This window comes from Oryzias latipes, chromosome 11 (genome assembly GCF_053564925.1).
Source record: "Oryzias latipes strain Hd-rR chromosome 11, Olatipes_Hd-rR_3.1".
Taxonomy (NCBI): domain Eukaryota; kingdom Metazoa; phylum Chordata; class Actinopteri; order Beloniformes; family Adrianichthyidae; genus Oryzias; species Oryzias latipes.
This window is the reverse complement of record NC_136247.1, coordinates 3164165-3182904: the sequence shown is the minus strand read 5'-3', so window position 1 is coordinate 3182904 and position 18740 is coordinate 3164165. Positions and strand designations below refer to the sequence as shown.

General features: G+C 45.6%; 1 protein-coding gene across 1 annotated transcript; it reads left to right on the top strand.

Moving 5' to 3' along the window:
• The first annotated feature begins 10505 nt into the window (after window positions 1-10505).
• Window positions 10506-18321, top strand: LOC101172962 (terminal nucleotidyltransferase 5A). The gene is made up of 2 exons (XM_004086565.5): window positions 10506-10885; window positions 16510-18321. The coding sequence occupies exons 1-2, from the start codon at window positions 10688-10690 to the stop codon at window positions 17527-17529; spliced, it is 1218 nt and encodes a 405-aa protein (XP_004086613.1). The 5' UTR covers window positions 10506-10687; the 3' UTR covers window positions 17530-18321.
• Window positions 18322-18740: the final 419 nt, after the last annotated feature.

Genomic DNA, 18740 nt, shown 5'->3' with positions numbered 1-18740 from the left:
CCCCAACACCCGCACGGCAGCAGATAAAAACAACCGCCCCCCCGGGCAATCACATCAGCCACCCGGGCCAGGGCCAGCAGGACCAGGGGGCCCCCAGAGCCAGAGAGCAGTGAGGCATGGGGGGGGGACATAGAGTAGGCTTTTTTTCTCTCTCCTCCTGTGTCAGCCCATCCCAAGGCTTTTGGTCCTGTTTGCCCCAGAGCTGCATTTTTCATCCTTCTGCAACTTCTGCTTATTTGCTCTCTGAATATAGATCTGATCAGCTGGTCTCTAAATTCGATCGACAAAGTTTTTTCCACACCAAGGAATGGGAAAGCGGACCCTTCCTGTCCAGACAGAACCTATGTGGCTGGATACACCAACCATCTGTGGGGCGAGTGTGGGCTGGTGTGCCTGACCCTGCTGTCTGTGGAAGACGTTGAAGATGTGTATCCATTTGGATTTCTGATCATTGGATTCCTACTAATTGGGATCGGAGGATTTCTGATGTATCGTGCGGTCTGGAAACGGAAGACAGAGCGAGGCGATCTGTCAAGGCTCTGTGGAAAGATTCTTCGAGGAGGATAGAATCACATTGAGAAACCTTCACAAGCGAATCAAAAGCTCTGTGCTCACTAAACTAAAGCAGAGAGCTCATGACCCTTAAGTTGTGCCGAAGTTGGGTGTGTTTCTGTCCAAATTGAAGAAAGACTGGTCTAAATTGCTCACTCTTCAGATCAAACTCGAATTCTGTGGGACCGGTCAAGGACTCAGCCGGCAGAGCAAACAACCTGCTGGTGCCCAGAAGAATTTAATCTGATCAGACTCCCTTCATGAGCTGAGAAATGTCCTTGGCTCCACCAAAACATATTCACTTTTGCAGAGTGTAAAACAGCAGCTGTGTGAAAGGCTGATGCTGCTGTTCACTCCCCCATCACCCTAATAAGTGATTATATGAGGAAGAGGGTAAATTGAGGACAGTAAATGCTACAACATGGGTGTGACGGCATTCAGGCCTCTAGGGCTGCTGTTGTCACTTCCACCCTTAACCCTACAGCCTCTGCCAGTGGCTAGACACCCCCCATCCAGGTGATCAACAGCAGGTGGGGCAAGAAGAACTGACAAACAAAGACCTCCCCCTGCCAGAAACTCCAGACACGCAGGTTTTCCTCTCTGTGTGTTTTTTAAACAGAAACATTTCTGCTGATGGCACAGCAGAGCTCAGGAGGTCCCGTGGCCGCAGGACGGGTCAACGCACATCTGCTGCACACATGCATTTGTCATGTGAGGAACATTTGCAGCCATTTGAGGCTGAAACTTGGCTCTGCTGGCTGCACAAGAGCAGGAACATCCTGGTCCAAAGTCCCCCGGAAATCTTTGCTGTCGTTCTACTTTACGTGCAGAACGTGTCAATATTTTCTTTCAAGGTTTTTTGGAGCACTTATACAAATTCACCAAAAACGTTTAAGGCTCTCCAGACAGTTTGAACTTCCTGAGGAGGAAACGTGATGGTGAGCTTTAACACAGATGTCAGAGAGCCTCCACCTAAAGGAACTTCTGCAGACCTGTGAAAGAAGAGGATTTCTCCAGTCTGTGCTTCCCGAGAAAAATTCATATCCTGCTGTCTCTGCAGTGACGGCATGCCACTGCTGGGTGTGAAAGATCAGCTGGGGGGTCTTCTTCAGAAAGCCTTCAGTGACACAGCAGCAGAGTTGACTACTTCTTCTTTTGTTCCTCCTGCATTCGATGTAACTTCTGAACCTTCTCTCTGATCCTTGAAACAATTCCCTTTAATGGTGCAATTTCTTCAAAGTGTGGCTGTTTTACAGGCAGTGGAGGGGTGCCCCCCCCCCCCAGCTTCTGCATCTCCAACGCTGTGTGGGGTCCCCCCTCAGAACCACAACTCGCTCACGAAGAAAATAGGGAAGTGGAGATGTCAGCATAAAATATGGTTGTTTCTGGTGTGAGAAATCCCACACAAACACTCCAGTCGTGCTGCTCTTTTGGCTCCAAAACCGTTCTGTGATGTTTGCTTTTAGAGTCAGAATGAACTTTCTGTGCTTTCAGACATGTTGATGTAGTCTGTGCAGACACGTCCTGTTAGAAAGTCCCACAGGCAGGAGAGCTGGACCTGTGGAAGGTGCTTGAACTCAGAGCAAAATTAAAGACTCAAGAAAAGTAAAGTGTTACGCTTAAAACAAGACTAAGGCTACGTTCACACCGCAGGCTGAAACAACCCAATCCCGATTTTTTTGTCCTTATGCAACCTGTATCTGATCTTTTCATGACAGTCTGAATGACACAGATCTGATCTTTTGAAAAGCGACCTCAGTCTGAATGGCCAGGCCACATGTATCCGACCCGTACGTCATTGATACGCTACAAAAGTCATCATTCTTCGTTGCATTAGGCGGGAACTAGAACATAAACATCAACCATGGCGGACGATGCTGCTGAGACCAGTCAGTGGAAGGGAAGCGAGGTCACCGATTTGATTACTATTTGGGGTGACAGCTCTATTCAGGCCAAACTCCAGGGCTCTCATCGCAACTGGGCGGTTTTTGAAAACATTTCCAGCGAAATGGCAGAGGCTGGTGTTGAACCTTTCCCGCAATGACTTTTTTTCCTTTCCGACCGTGGTCAGAAGTGCGGGGGACAGAAGGCGGATCCTCCTTCAGGGTTCACTTCCCTGTTCGGACCCTCAGATTCTCCAGAGCAGGTTAATAAAGAGTCAATAGCAGTTGTCGAGCATTAAGCCCCGCAGTGTGAATGTAGCCAAAGAGCGGCTGAAAACCAACCACAGTGCACACTTGCGTTTGTGTGCCATGTTGATCTCTGAGGGTGTGTAATTACAGTTTTTCCATGCGCTGTGAACACAGCGTGTTGCTGTGTCCTATATCACCTGCACACGTATGTGGTGAGAGCCCTGAATGCAGCTCTAATGATGGGGACCACCCCTGAAAATGAAGCTAACCTGAAACCAGGCTGCTGCTGGAAGCCCCACAAAGGTGCATTGTTGTTTTATTTCACCCCCACTCCCCCATTCTGCTTCTTCAGCACATTTACTGAGTTTGGTGTATTTAAGGGACACTGAAATGTGAAAACATCAGGGAATTTTATGAAAGATTTGGAAGTTGTCCGCTGTGAAGATGGGAAAATTCTCATCTGCTTCAAGCCTTCCAGGAAGTGAGATCTTCCTGGATTCAAACCCGAGCAGCTGAAGCCTTCAAAGGCAGAGATCCTGTCATGTTCTGCTCCCTGCTGGGATCAAACCTCCAACTCTGATGAATTGATGTGGCTGTAAAGAGGCTGAGCGAGAACATCTGTGCTCAATCTCTACTGCAGCGTGGAACCACCACCCCAGGTTTTTTTTGAATCAGTCAGGCAGGGGGCAGGGGGCTGAGGTAAGCCTGTGTTAAAGCTAATGGAAAGACTTCATAGGGGGTGGGGGGTTCTGGAGGGAAAGCAGAGCTCTCCCCCCGCCCCATTGTTGTTTGGTGCCTCAAAGTAAAAACAGTAGATTTTTATAGATTTACAGATTTATAGAACTAGATTTTTATGCTATAAGGTTACAATTCTGAAAGAAATAATACTATTTAATGTTTCCTCTGAATTCTTTGATACTCCTTCCAAAACAACGACAACAAAAAAAGGGTTGGTGGTTCAATGCCCGTCAGTGTTCTTGGCTAGGTTACAGAGCGGCTTCCTCTGGGTGTGAATGTGAGGGATGTGAAGAGCATTTGAACACCAGAAGGTAGAAGCGCAGTTTCATCCGATCGAGGACCGGATCAGCTGCTGACGCCTCTGATCGCCTCAAACGTTTGTGCAACACAACATCAGGTCAATGGAACCAGCCTGGTCTGCTCATTGGTTCGTTCTTCAAGGAATTTTTGATCCATTTTGATTGATTTTCATGTTTAATTGAAGATCATTTGAGTGAAGGTAACAGATGAACCGACCTCCTCCGTCACATTCTGCATGAATCATACATGAAGCCAAATCCACATGCAATTCAGGAAAAAAAAATCACGTGCTCCCTTTATTAAAATGTGTTTATTATGTCACATATTACAGTCTAATATGCTCAGTCTTTGGTGGAATAAAAAAAAATCACATATTTCTCCTGAAAAGAGGATTTTTCATTTAGAAAGTGAGTGAGCTGTGAGGCCTTTTGTTTCTATATGACCAGTCATGAGGAAACCAGAGTCGTCTACAGGAAGCAAAGTGAGCAGCAGCAGCAATGCGACCAAGCAGGTTTGACCACCAACAACTTTAATCATTTTTATAAGTAAAGTCTGAAGGTAGGTTGAACAAATTGAACCCCCCCCCCTCCCCATACAAACCTGAAAACCTGCAGAGCCTGAACCTTTGGCACAACATGCAGAGTAAGGGATCCTTAGATGAGGCATAAATCTCCTTTATCTTGTTAGTGTGTTGGTCTGTTTTTATTTGAAGGTGTTTCTTGCTGGATCCAAGCATTTGAAGTTTTCTACCTCCTGCCCTGTGGCTGCCTTGACTTCTCCACGTTTACCTAAGAGCTTACTGGAAACGCCAGCCATCGGCCTTTCAGGGGAGCAGCCTGCCGTTTGGTATCTGAATGTCATCACTCACACTTCTCTGAAACATTTGGTTCCATTCATCAGGGCTCCGGGGTTTCCACCTTCCTGCCTGTCTGTCAGACACGTTTGCATGCTGTGTTCTGAGTGCGACACATGGTGATGTGACCAGGAAGGAGGCCAATTTGTTTATTTCAATTTGCATTTCCTACAGGAAAGGTGGTTTTTTTTAGATCAAAGCTGTGATCTAATCAGTTTGGATAAAACAGATGGAGCAGAAGGTGAGTCCAAGAAGCAGTCAGCCCCCACAGAATTGCAGATGAAGCTGCAGTCTTGATTCTGGGGAGGGCAGGTGTTGCATCAGAATCATGGGTCTTCTTTCTACATCCTGTTAGCAGCTGGACATCTTGCTTTCTTATTTAGATGTTAGAGAAAGTTTTGGATCAGCAGGGAAACAGTTTTGGGATTTTTTCTTGAAAGGTCCGGTGGTCCCCAAAGACTAAAATAAAAAAAGGATAATGCCCATGAAGGTGTCCATTATCAGAAATTAATGGACACCTCAGACGCGTGAACCCGACACCAGGGAGGGCATTATACCACTTTTCCATGGTCAGAAATAAATATGAAATACATGATTAGAACTTTATTCTTGTTATTTATCAGGTTTAAATAATTTTCTCAACTCTTTAGATTCATGGTGTTATGAGGCGTCATAACACAGCGACTGCACCAACCTCACTCTGCTACAGCGGATGAGGACCAACCAGTGGTATTTCTGCTGAACATCAAGTTAAGTCACCCAAAGCATCATGTCAGAGAGAATGTTTACCTCTTACTGCTTGTTTTTGTCCAGATTAGGAAGAAAAAGTTTGTTTCAAAGAAACAAAGTCCGCCTTATAGTTTCCTAGATCGCTTTGATCGATTGAAGAAATATCCACCATTAACTCTGATCATGAAATGTGGATCAACAAACAAACAATTTCTTTCATTATTTAGATCTTTTCTACTGTCTTGCTGTTGTGATAAACTGAGGAAAATGTATGTCCACCTGTGTTCCAAGTTTCCGTTGTCCCGGTTTCCAGCTGGGGTCACTTCTGTCTGTTTTCTTTCTCTTTCAGATCCACAACACTTCAAACACACCATGTTTTCTCTTCAGTCACGTGTTTGCTGGTAGTTAATAGCATTTTGGATCCTCCATCACGTCATGGACTGATTGGACAAAGAGGGAGCGCGCTCTGTCTGGGTTCAGCTCATAAAGAAAGGTCAAAGGTCATAAAGGTGAAGGATTTTTTCACCTGAGAAACCTCAAAGATGATTTCAGGTGTGTTCTCCTGAATCTCTTTTCATGTCAAACTGGTGTCAGGACAGGTTTTCATAAAGGTCAGAGGGTAAACACAGGAACAGCGCCTCCTTGCAGGAGACTAATGAACAGCCGGCCTCTGTCAGGGTTTCTCTGAAATGTCAAATCCTGAAGTGAGCAGTGACCCACTGGATGTTGTAACCAACCTGACGAAGACTTGGCCTCATTCCACAGTGGTCACAGGTGATCCTGGGACAAAGCTTTGCTCCTGGAATGACACAGTCTCTTTTGCAAGCTTTTCCTCTAAAGCTTTCAGTCAGTAACATCATTTTGGCCATCGCACTGAAAGTAAACACAGCAAACAGTGAGAAGACGGCAGAGGAAACTGATCAGCCTTGTTCAGAAAACACAGTTTACACAAACTGTGTGAGCCTTTAAAGCCAGGTTTAAAGGCTCAACAGAAGGCCTTCACCGCCGGGCTCCTAATCTCTCTTCACTCAAAAGCAGCAGACTTTCCAAAATCTGAAAAGCGGACGTGAAATCCAGGTGTCCTGACTGGATCCTCAGCAGAACAATTCATCCAAAGTTGGATCAAATCAGAGATTTGGAGAAAGACGTAGCTAAGCAGATGAAGCTGGAGGTCATCAGGGGCCTCATTTATAAAACTTTGTGTCATGGTGCCTCTGTCAGGTTCCTCCCCCCTCCCCTCTCTGCTTGGCCTAATTCACCACAGCTGCCGCCACTCATGACTTCGTCACCGGTTTGCCCCCTTCTCAGGGTAATTCCGTCATCCTCACTGTCGTTGATCGGTTTTCCAAAATGGCTCATTTCATTCCCCCTTGCCCAGTTGCCCTCAGCCACTGAAACCGCTCAAGTCCTGGTTAATCAGGTATTCCGGCATCACGGCATTCCCCTGGACATTGTTTCTGACCGTGGCCCTCAGTTCATCTCTCAGGTTTGGAAGGCCTTCTGCTCCGCCTTGGGGGCCACGGTCAGCCTCACTTCTGGATATCACCCCTAGTCCAACGGTCAAGAGGAGAGGGCCAACCAGGAACTGGAGGCAGCTTTGCGTTGCCTGGCGGCACAGAACGACAAGGATTGTTCCCAGTATTTACTATGGATTGAGTATGCCCACAATACACACTCATCCTCCGCTACTGGGGTGTCACCGTTCGAAGCCGCCCTTGGGTACTCACCACCTCTGTTTCCGTCCCAGGAACTCGATTTGGCGGTGCCATCTGTCCAGGAACATCTCCAGCGTTGCCATCTGGCAACAAACCACAGCTGCTCTCCTCCGCACCAAGGAGAGCAACTGCTGCATCGCCAATCGACACAGGGTGGTGGGACCCACTTACCAGCCTGGTCAGAGGGCATGGCTCTCCGCTCGCAACATACCTATCCAAGCCACCTCCCGGAAACTGGCTCCACGGTACATCGGACCCTACGTCATTGACAGGATCATCAATCCTACCTGTGTCCGACTTCGTTTGCCACGAGCGCTCAAGGTACACCCCTCGTTTCATGTCTCCCAAATCAAACCCGTTCAGGACAGTCCTCTGTGCCTGCCGTCCGGTTCCCCACCACCCTCCCAGGTCATCGACGGCGCCCCCGCCTTCACAGTTGGCCGGATTCTGGACATCCAGCGTCGGGGTCGCGGGCACCAGTTCCTGGTTGACTGGGTGGGTTACGGTCCTGAGGAGCGGTCTTGGATCTCGCGCTCTCTCATCTTGGACCCGTCCCTCATCGAGAATTTCTTCCGGGCCCATCCTGATTGCCGCCCTGGACCGCCTGGAGGCGGTCGTTGAGGGGGGGGTACTATCATGGTGCCTCTGTCAGGTTCCTCCCCCCTCCCCTCTCTGCTTGGCCTAATTCACCACTGGAGCTGACCCCTCTTGATGAGAGACTTGCGGCAATAATTGGGGAATCCCTTTTAAGTGGAGTGGTGACTGAGGCGGAGGGGGACGCCGACGCGCCAGATGCACCGGGTGACACACCCCCAACAGGACGGCTGGAGGAAGTGGGAACCGGCTCATAAGCCACTCGTCCTCGTTTGCCAACAAGTCTCCTTGCTGTCTAAAGATGCGTTCACTCCGAATTCTTCCATTTGCCACATCTTCTAAGAGCGCAAGATCAGCCATTGTGCCTCATTACGCATTGTGATGGGGCATTTTATTTCCATCCATTTAATTACATCTGACAAGCTACAGATGTCGGTAATAATCGACGTGGAAATGGGAAATTGATCAGCGCAAATGTAATTTCTGAATGGTTGAGACATACGCCATACATTGTTTTATCAAAAATAAAACAAACTAAAGGCATATGCATGAATACCATAATCCCATAGCTTATGAAGAAATGTTTTACTATGAAAACAACTTTCCCTAGTGGACAATTAATGCATCTCTCTCTATCTATCCATCTGTCTGTCTAATTGCACCTATATCTGCTCCGCCAGACGGACACATTGACCGGAATATCAATTTTGTACATTATTTTGTTCTGTTAAATATATTATTTATGAGGATGAATTGCACAACATGCCAATATTGCAGAACATATTTCACTTTTCTTTCTGCAAATGTGTTCATTTGAATTTCTGTTGTAATTTTCGTTTGATTTTTTTTGTTTGTCTCACTGCTGATCGATCAAACGGGTGTTCGTGTAGGCTGTTAATTGTAAGACTTGCTTTGTGAAGTCTTCATGTTATTTCTGAGAGGCAGTATTGTCATTTTCACTTTCACGTGTTTCTTCCATCTGCCGACGGTGTCGCCGTTTCTCATTTCACCCGTTTTTGTGCGTATGCCTGGGTCAGAGCTTGCGTGAAGGACCGCACATTTTCCCGTCAAGTTTGCTTTTTATAAATCTCAACTATGGCGCAGAGAGTGGCGTACGCCTTCTTCGTTTATAAATGAGGCCTCTGGAAAATGAGGTGTGGCTCACACCTCAATGCACAAGAAATTTTTAACCTTGTGACACCTGACCTAATTATGTGACACAAATAACACAGGTGAGGTTCCCATGGAGACAAGAAGCAAACATCTCCACTAAAAGCTTTTCACTGACAAGCTGTTTGTGGCCAAAGGGAGCTCCAGGAGGTCAACGTTTGGTCAAAAATAAAATAGCAGGTAACATTTAAAATCCATTCTACTTCATGAAATTTATAGTTTTAGAAAATATTTAGTGTTTTGATTGTTTTTGATGAAAATCTTCCTCCATGTTTCTGTTTGAGTCCGTTCAGCCTCAGCACATTTAGGAGTCACTCTTTGCCCCCAATTTCCTTAATTAAAAAAAAAAAAAAAGATAAGTTTGTAGTTTGCGGTTGGGATTTGTGAGGAGCGATCGTGCAGATTTCACTTTTCCAACTTATTTTATTAGGAGTTCACCCCACTTTTTTACTTATAGATGAAAGAAATTCATAATCTTTAAACATAATATTGGTTCCTAATTTTTTAAACCCTCTTTGTAACTTTTTTATAGGTAAAAAAAAGTACGTTTTCCTTTTTTTAACTTGTCCTTTTCAACAGCTGAGCAGACAAATCAGAGCTGAAAGTCTCATATTTTACTGTTACAACAGGGCTTATGAATCTTCTGACACACTAGGTGTCTTTTTAAATAAACCCCTTTTGTAATTAAGGCTAAACTTTATTCAACTTACTCATATCTGTAACAGTTTTTTGTTGGACCGGACGGAAAAGAAAAGAAGGGAAGAAGAGAGAGGGATGCCCGGGGTGTAAGAGGGTGATTAAATTGGAGGAGGGGTAGAACTGTGAAGAAGCATAAGGCTGGATGTTTATCATTACAGTCATGTTTAAAAGTGATATAAATCCATAAGGGCGCGGTGCCTGTCCACACGCACCCAAATGCCACAAACATACCTGTTGGCTCCAAAAATGTCCACATGTCAACATGTACACAATACAGCTGATGTTCACACACGCATACTCATGCATTCAGACCAACACCTGAAATATTTCATTTAATCACTCAAACCATTAGTGCAAAGGTGAGCTAACACCTGCGCTCTAATGAGTGTTTATGTTCTTCTAAAATGGATGATGGAATGTAAAAAGAAGGAGGGAGAGTTCCCAGCCACCCCCACACCAAGACCCCCGCCACAGCAGCAGTGGCAGCTAGAACCCCCCAACACCCGGGGGTTGTCCTTTTCAAAAAAGGAAGTATTCAATGAAGAGTTCAGATTTTCACAATTTAAATTAGCATCTATGCTCGTTTTAAATCACTACTTGTGTCAAACTGGATTTGACCTCCAAACAAAAAAGAATGAATATTTTCCTGAAATGAATGCAGCTCCACTTTAGTGAACACATTTCCTGTTTGTTTTGTTTTTCATTCAAAGTAAAATCTATTTTACTGAGGTCATCAGTTGCTGTATTTGTTGAAGTCTGTTCATTTCATGAAACAGAAGTGCTAACAGACGGGTTTGCTCTTGTGGCCTCTTAACTTTCTGCTTTACTTTAACTCCTTTTCTGCGCGCTCAGAGCTGAAACTTTATGGAGGAGCTTCACTCGTGAACCATTTACGCAGCAGTTTTTTATATTCTCTACGTCATTTGACGTCTGTGTAGTGGGTGTGTCCTTGAAAAATATGTGCAGCATTATTCATACAGCAGCCAATAGGGAGGCTCTTAAGATTCCAGGCTGCGTAAAACCCCGGGAGGAGTCCCGCTAAGGCTCAATCCTGGAGTGAGCGCGCCGACGCAGACCTGGAGCCAGGCGCGGGGGAGAGGGTCCGATCCACAGTGATGCCCGGTGTTAAGTCCAGCCGTCCCACCGCCGAGTCCCACTTTGGATGTTTCTGAGCTGTCGCTCCCTTCAGCCCGCTTCATCCCAGCATGATCCGCCGCTCCGCGGAGTTCTCCCAGCGTCTGCTCACCATGTCCTCCTGTGACGCCCCCGCGCAGAGCCGCAGGCTCAGCGTGCTCTCGTGGGATCAGGTGCGGCGTCTGGACTCTATCCTGGGAGAGAGCGTGCCGATCCACGGGCGCGGGAACTTCCCCACGCTGTCCGTGCAGCCACGGCAGATCGTCCAGGTGAGACCCCAACCCAGAGCACGACCTAAACCTGGCGATTCTTCTGATAATCTTTGAACTTGTAAAGAGGTGACTTTCTGTTATCCATCAAAGCCGTGAACGGCGGCGGGGAGGGGGGGGTTTGGGGGTCGCTCCTCTTCTGTCAATCTGCTGAATCCGCGAGAGCTGCTCTTTATTAATAAGCCGCATTAATGAATCCGGCGTCTGCAGTGATCCTTCAGGGGAAGACAGAACCTCGCACACACGCGGGCTTCAGGGGCCCCCAGCACAAAGGAGGCCCTCACATCTGCGCTGAGCACCCCCTGCTGCCAGTCTGTCTGCATGATCCTGTCCAGAGGGTAACGGGGATCCCGAATCCTCCAATCAGACCTTAAGGTTTCACTGACACCCCCACACACCTTCACGACAGGTGGGGGTTTGTGTTTCGAGGGAACGTGTTTCCTCTGTGGGGATTCTGACTCAGAAATGAACATCTAAAGACTCTCATTTATTTAGTGCAGAAAAAGAAATCTGCAAATGACAAAAAACAAAAACTCTTTTTTATCCTATGAACTTTATTTTGTTGTTAAATTTGGGTCAATAATAAACTTAATTATTTGAGCTCTCCTTAACTGAAACCGGGAAAGCTGGAAGATTCCAAAAATGCCCTCTGCTGCACAGAAAATGGCCACATGGGGGCGCAATAACGAGTTTTTCACCACCTGAAGCCAATCGGCTGTGAAAGGACAAACAGTTCATCATCAGAGTTTACAGCAATTACTGTGAATCAGAGATTTATCACAAAGAATCCAAAGCAAAGGCTCAGATAATTTGTTTGGTTTTCATGAGTTTAAGCAAATAACTCAACTCAACTCAACTCAACTTTATTTATAAAGCACTTTAAACAGAACAAGGTTCACCAAAGTTAACCCTAAACGTAAATTGAGATAAAATCCCCACAACCACTCAAACCTGCTGCTCTTCTGTGATACGAAAACAGAGCATCATGGGACATTTTGAGTCAATCTGAGGGTCATCTGCTGGAAACCTGCTCAGTGACCGGTAACCAGCTGCTGGGGTTTCCAGACGAGGGTGGAGGGGGTTCTGGAGGCGGCACAGACTGGGATTTAGAGAGGGGGGGCTGTAGCAGGGGGCAAGAGGGGGGCAGAAGACTTTGTAAGAGTGGCAAAACACAGGAATGGAAGGCTATTACAAATCTGTATTTCTAACAGCTTTATTTATTTTTATTTCATTTGCTTCATTGCTTTTTGTTATTTTTGCAAAGCTGAAAGAAGCTCGTATTGATGATTTCTTAATGGTTAATGTGATTAGGGTGAAAGGTTTGGGTCCATAGAAGTAAGCAGAGATCAGTGGACTGAAAACCAACCCCACAGTGAAGCATTCCTCACAGTCTTTCTGGTTTCCTTCCTGAGAGCCATCAGGAGTCAGATTTAAGCAGAAAGTCTCCTGGAGAGCTGGACGTTCTCCTGACGTCCCAGAGAATGAAGGTTTCTCTGCTGGTTCTTCTGACGTTCTGCAGTGGAACAACAGCGTCAGGTTCCATGACACAGGAACCGTGGCCACCCCCTCTCTCTTTTCTGAGCTGAGGAGTGGGAAGCTCTCATAACTCTGGAGTGACTCACCGGCTCGTGGAGCTTCAGGGTCCCGTCTGCAGGAAGGAGATGTGGCGACCGTTGTTTCTTTTCTCACTAAAAATGGACTTCCATTTATTGCACTTCAAATGCAAACTGGGCGGGGGCAGGCTGTGGATCAGTGGTTGCTGCCCTAGTTGTGCCGTTGCTGGTTTGAGACCCGGCCTTGGTCTCATTCCAGTTTAATGGCCAGAGTTGTTTTAATTTTCTGAATAAAGTTACAAAAATATACCACCACTTTTATAGTATAGTACAGTACATAAATAGTACAGTAATTAAATGAGTTCATTATAAATGAAATAGTCTGTTTAATGTTAATAATATCTGGAAGCGCTGAAAACAGAGGGGAGCTGCTTCTTTCTAAAAATGATTCGTAGAATTCTTTTTTTGAGGTGCGCTCCCGTTTCTCCCTCATCCCGTCCTTTATTCTGAGGTGCACAGAACGATGAAGTGGCGTGGACATGTGGTTGAAACAGTGGGGCTTCAAACAGAACCAGCAGAATCGGTTCTGTCGGCTGCAGCAAGTAAAGCTGCCCCCACCGTCCTCGTCAGCCAGGTTTTTCCAAAAGCTGCAGCTTCAGTGAAAGCCTTAACAGTTTGAATAAACGTGGACTAATGAAAATGTTTTTATCATAACCAAAACAAAAGTCAAACTGGTTTTAAAACCCATTTGAAAGTTTTTATTCATAAGATAAAAAATCTCTTGCTTAAAAGATGAATTTATAAAAGCATGTAAACATATTCAGAAGGGGATCGAGCTCCGCTTAAGGGGCGTGGCTTCAGAGAAACATATGAACCCTAAATCTGCTCCACAAAGCTTCTTCACTTCCTCAGGGTTCACTTGTTTAAAGCTCCAGAAACCTTCTTTGTTCAGGTGATTTAGTGAGACAGCAAGTTTTTAATAGTCAAATTAGCAAGTTCTGTCCAAGTCCCCAAATAATCTGCTGTGACTCCAGTCTCCTCTGGTCCCCCTGACTTCTCACAGGTCTCCATCCATCAGCTCCAAGGCTCTGCTCCAGGCTGTTTTAGTTAGGTGGACCACAAGTTCCCAGCTTTATTTGGATTTTTCCTAGTCTGAAAAGTCAACAGGTTCTTCCTGTCATTCCTTCAGCTGCTGCTGTAATTGTTCCGTGCAAAAGCAGGCTGAAGGGAACACGGGACGTTGGACATGTTCTACACTGTGTCAGCCCTAAGCGGGTTGAGAAGCTGCTGGAACATTGGTGCAACAATAACACGAGAAACAAAAGAACTCTAGATTTTGAATGAAGCGGCCTCATTCAACTCGTCATCCCTTTAAATACCCTGCATGCAGTGGATGAAATCCACGGAGGAACCGTTTAGCAGAGCATCGTGGTTAGACTTTAAATTTAAAACTCAGCGAAGGACTTCAGGCAAGAGGGTTCTGGAGGTCCACGCAGGTCCAGGTTCTGGTTCTTACAGAATCAGAGCTGATGGAGAACATGTCCAAGCCCATACATAAAAGAAACTTTACAGATTGGTTCTCATTCATCCTTGAAATGTTTCACAATTTCTTAATATACAGTCTTTTTTTCACATATTGCTACAATTTCTTAAGGTCTAATGACACATCTGTGACCCTCTCTGGTGAAAATACCACATGGTACAGTGCCACAATGCCTTTACAGCTGCCACTCTTCTGCTGGGCGTGCCGCTGTAAACTGGGACACAAAGTGCACTCGCTGACCTGAGGTGTGTGAAGCAGAAAGTCTGAGAGCTTTCACATCCTTCCTTTGTTTGTGGTCCATCTCATCTGTACTTCAAAAAGTAGGGATGCATTTCCCGTGACTAATTTAATAATAATAATAATAATAATAATACATTTATTTTACTAGGCGCCTTTCTCAGAACTCAAGGTCGCCGAACAGGGATGTGGATCTGTCCAACGTGGAGCTTCATAGAAAGAACCTGGACAACTGTGTTGTCTATATGCATCCCCTGCAGTTTGCACCACCAACCACTAGGTGGCACTTTTTTTTTTTCCATGTTGGAGCAGAAGTGGCCTGGAAACAGCAAATAGGAACAAGTATCACTGTCAAACTTTCATATAAATATATCTGTAAGCACTCAGAGCATTTATTGAAGTATTGGACATAACTGTAAACCATCAGGAACAACATGTATCCCTATCAAAAAGAACCTGAAACAGTCAGTTACTGACTATGACTGCAAACATGAGCTTTTAGGAACAAGTATCCATTACAAAAATAAAGTTTTTTGGAAAACAGTCAGAAGAATATTGGTAGATTTTTTATATCAGATCGATAAACCCAACTGGAAATGCAAATGAAATAATATAAAATGTTAAAAAAAGTTCCTAAGAAGATAACAAAATGATACAAGCAATAAACAATTGGACAATAAAGCATTAAAATGAGGACTATTGAAATGATTTATTAGCCCTTGTGCTATTTTATGGGGTCCAGATGACCCCACCCTTAAAACCCATAAAAATGGATAAAGGTGGAGAGGATTTAATGTAATCTCTGGAAACCAGTGAAGATCACAAATCATTGAAGAAAAAAGGTTCAGAGCTCTGTCTAGTGGGTCTAGATGACCCAACTCCCAATGGTAAAGTGTCTAGGATAGCACAAGGGTTTAAAGCAACCATGTTTTCTGGCTCTCAGGTCCTCTGGTAGACCATTCCATAAACGAGGGCCATGGTGCTGAGAAGATGTAAGTTTTGGTTTTTACATTTTAAATGGGTAGCAGACCAGTGCCAGAGGATCTTGGGGTCCCCAAGGGTTCAAATCTTACTAAAAGATCTAACAAATATGAAGAGGATTTTAAAATCAGGGTGATATGAGCCCGCTTCCTGGTCTTTTTCATCTCGGTATCAATCATGTACTCAGGTAGGCAGAGTTACAGGTTATAGATGTAGAACAACCACATCTCCCTGCCGCTCTCTCAGACTCTTCTCATTCACAGCTGGGTTTTGGATTTTCCTATGACTTGGCTTTGTTCTGTCTTTCTAACCTTTTTGAACTGATGCATCAGGGAAGAAGCGGGAAAAGCTCTTCAGTTCTCCTGCTTGTGTGCAGAGCAGACTTGCAGTCTTCAGGTTTCTCCTCCAAAAACCACATATGAAGTTATTGGCCACTAGTGTAGTAGATGTAAATGGGTGGATTTGTTTTCCTTCTCTGCTGTTGTCTCTTCCTGTTTCCATGTGAGCGGATAAATGCATTATTTGCCTCCATTAACAGCCGTACGAGATGAGGTGAAGTGTAATCCTCAGGCAGCAGATGGTTGTTCATACCAGATCTTTGGAGTGATGGATTTCATGCTGAAAGCAACCTCTCGTTTTTTAGTGACAAATCGACTTTCAGACTACAGTGTTCCTTCACTATGTTGTGCTCTGTCTGTGGTCTTGCTGTTTTCCAGATTTTTTCAGTGCAATTATTCATTGGCACTCTGTTCTGTGTCCTGATTGGCTGTGGACCTTGTCAATCAATTTTTCTCTGTGCCGTGTCTTCTGTGCAGAATTCGTTCAATCTTTGATCGCGATCAGATCTTTGTTTTCATCCTGTAATCCTGGACTTATTTTTCTTTGAACTTTCAAGATTTCAACGGGAAAGAAAAGTCTGAAAATGTTCATGTCTGTCTAAAAAGGGGGAGAAAGTGTGTAGTGGGCAGTTTTACAGCCTTAAAACATTTATAATCCTACTTCACAGATTTCAGCCATGGCAGGTTGTTTCTAGAACATAACTTCCTCAACAATCGAGGAACACTGTAAACCAAACCTGCTGCTGATGACCTGAATGTGTCGGTACTGGGGCAGGAAAACAAGCAGAGACTGGGGGGGGGGGCAGCTCTGGTGTGAACAAATGCCGTCTATCCCATTCTGAATCCACCTGCAGTAAGGGGTTCAAACGCTCATATTTGGCTGTGTAGACCTGTGTGCTCTGCATGGATCTCCTCTGATTCTCACTGCGTTCTGGATCTCCATAACTCAGTCTTTGGTTTCTGTCTTGTTAGGTGGTCATGGCTCGACTGGAGGAGGAGGGCGTGGTAGTGCGAGATGTTCGATTGAACGGCTCAGCAGCCAGTCATGTGCTTCACCAAGACAACGGCCTTGGCTACAAAGACCTGGACCTAATCTTTGGATTGAGTCTGACTGACGACAAAACCTTTCGTCTCATAAAAGACGTGGTCTTAGACTGCCTGGTGGACTTCCTGCCTGAAGGCGTGTGCCGAGAGCGAATCACAGCTCTTGCTCTGAAGGAGGCCTATGTACAGAAGCTGGTCAAGGTCTGCAATGACACGGATCGCTGGAGTCTCATCTCACTGTCCAATAACACCGGAAAGAATGTAGAACTTAAGTTTGTGGACTCCATGAGAAGACAGTTTGAGTTTAGTGTGGACTCCTTCCAGATCACGCTGGACTCGTTGCTCCTCTTCGACCGCTGCTCAGAGACGGCCATGTCTGAGACCTTCCACCCCACTGTGCAGGGGGAGAGCATGTATGGAGACTTTCAGGAAGCGCTGCACCACCTTCGCTCTAAGACCATCGCCACTCGCAGTCCAGAAGAAATTCGTGGTGGCGGGTTGCTGAAATACTGCCACCTGCTGGTGCGTGGCTTCCACCCGTCCTCAGAGAGCCAGATGAAACAGATGCAGCGCTACATGTGCTCACGCTTCTTCATCGACTTCCCCGACATAAACGAGCAGCAGAGGAAGCTGGAGGCATATCTGCAGAACCACTTTGCCGGTATTGAGCACAAACGCTATGAGTACCTGGTGACCCTGAGGAGAGTGGTGGACGAAAGCACGGTGTGCCTGATGGGCCACGAGCGCCGGCAGACCCTGGCACTCATCTCTGCTCTGGCGATACGTGTCATGGCCGAACAGAACGCAATCCCAGCCCTGGCCAACATCACCTGTTACTATCAGCCGGCTCCCTACGTGCGAGACGTCAACTTCAGCAACTATTACGTGGCACAAGTCCAGTCCCCCATGTGTAGTAGTTCTTACCAAACATGGCTGCCTTGCAGCTGAGCAGGGGCAGCACAGCGGAGAGGGTTGTTCTGCTCAAAAATCAATGATATGATTCATTTGCAGGACGTCCACAGAAAGCATCAGCATTGGGTTCTGGCTCCTCGCTGTCAGAGGCAGTCCGTTGCTTTCCTGCAGCAATAGGGTGTCTACTTGTTCCACAGACCCTGATCCAAAGACCCTGGAGTCCAAAGATTCGTAAACGCAGCTACTGAAGAACCAATGTGTTTCCACGAAGGAGCACAACTCCTGCAGGAGTTTGTGAGTGAGCCGGAGCTCAGCCAAAACAGGACATTGGATCCTGGTGGACACGTGGGATGATCTGTAGAAATGAAGCTTTTTTTGCTCTGAAGGGGTGTGGACTTAAAGGGTTTGGTGTGTTTTCATGTGTTCCTGCATGGCAGGAACAATCCACTAAATGATGTTGTTTATGCTGCTGTAAACAAAACAAGGAGAACCAGCCAGTTTGAGCCAATGATCCTTGTTCTGTTCTTCTGGTGAAATTTCATAACCAGCGTGAACATCCAAGAAAAAAAAGTCTTGTGTGTGCAGAACTGTTCAGGCGTCTCAGTTAAATTGTAAATACTCTTTATTAAAGCAGATTTTTTGTTTTCTGTTCTCTCTGTGGTTTCGGCTAGTTGGCTTTGCTGTATGACCAAAGAAAAACTCTTTTCTTTAGCATGACTGACAGCTCCAAGTGCCTCATTCTGACCAACAGAACTGTTTGATTGTGTTCTTGCAGGTTACTAAGGATCTGGGTTGGAAAATCATTAAAAAAGTGGGGACTGAAAAGTGTTTGTTGGTCTTTCTTTACTCTTCTCTGGAGCAAACTTCACAGCAGACCAATCTACCACGATAAATGCTCAAAACTGTCCTTTTTTTTATTTTTACATTTAATATGCAAGAGTTTCATAGAAAAGCCTGAAAATTGGACACACTTGTTCAGGGTTCCAACATTTTCCTCCCAAGAAACAGAAATACCCCCCAAGGTGGGAACTGCTGCTTTTCCTGAAGAAGCTCTTGGTTTTTGCAGAGCCTCAGTGATGGTAAAGAAGACCTCTGCTTGGGGGTCTGCTTCACAACAGCAAAGTGTCACATCTGCTGCTGCTTTCTGATGCACCTTAATGCTTGAGCCCAACCAAAGAGCTGCACACGTGAGGTCAAGCTCACCTTTCTTTTCATGTAAATTAAAGAGAAACTTTGATGGACTCATT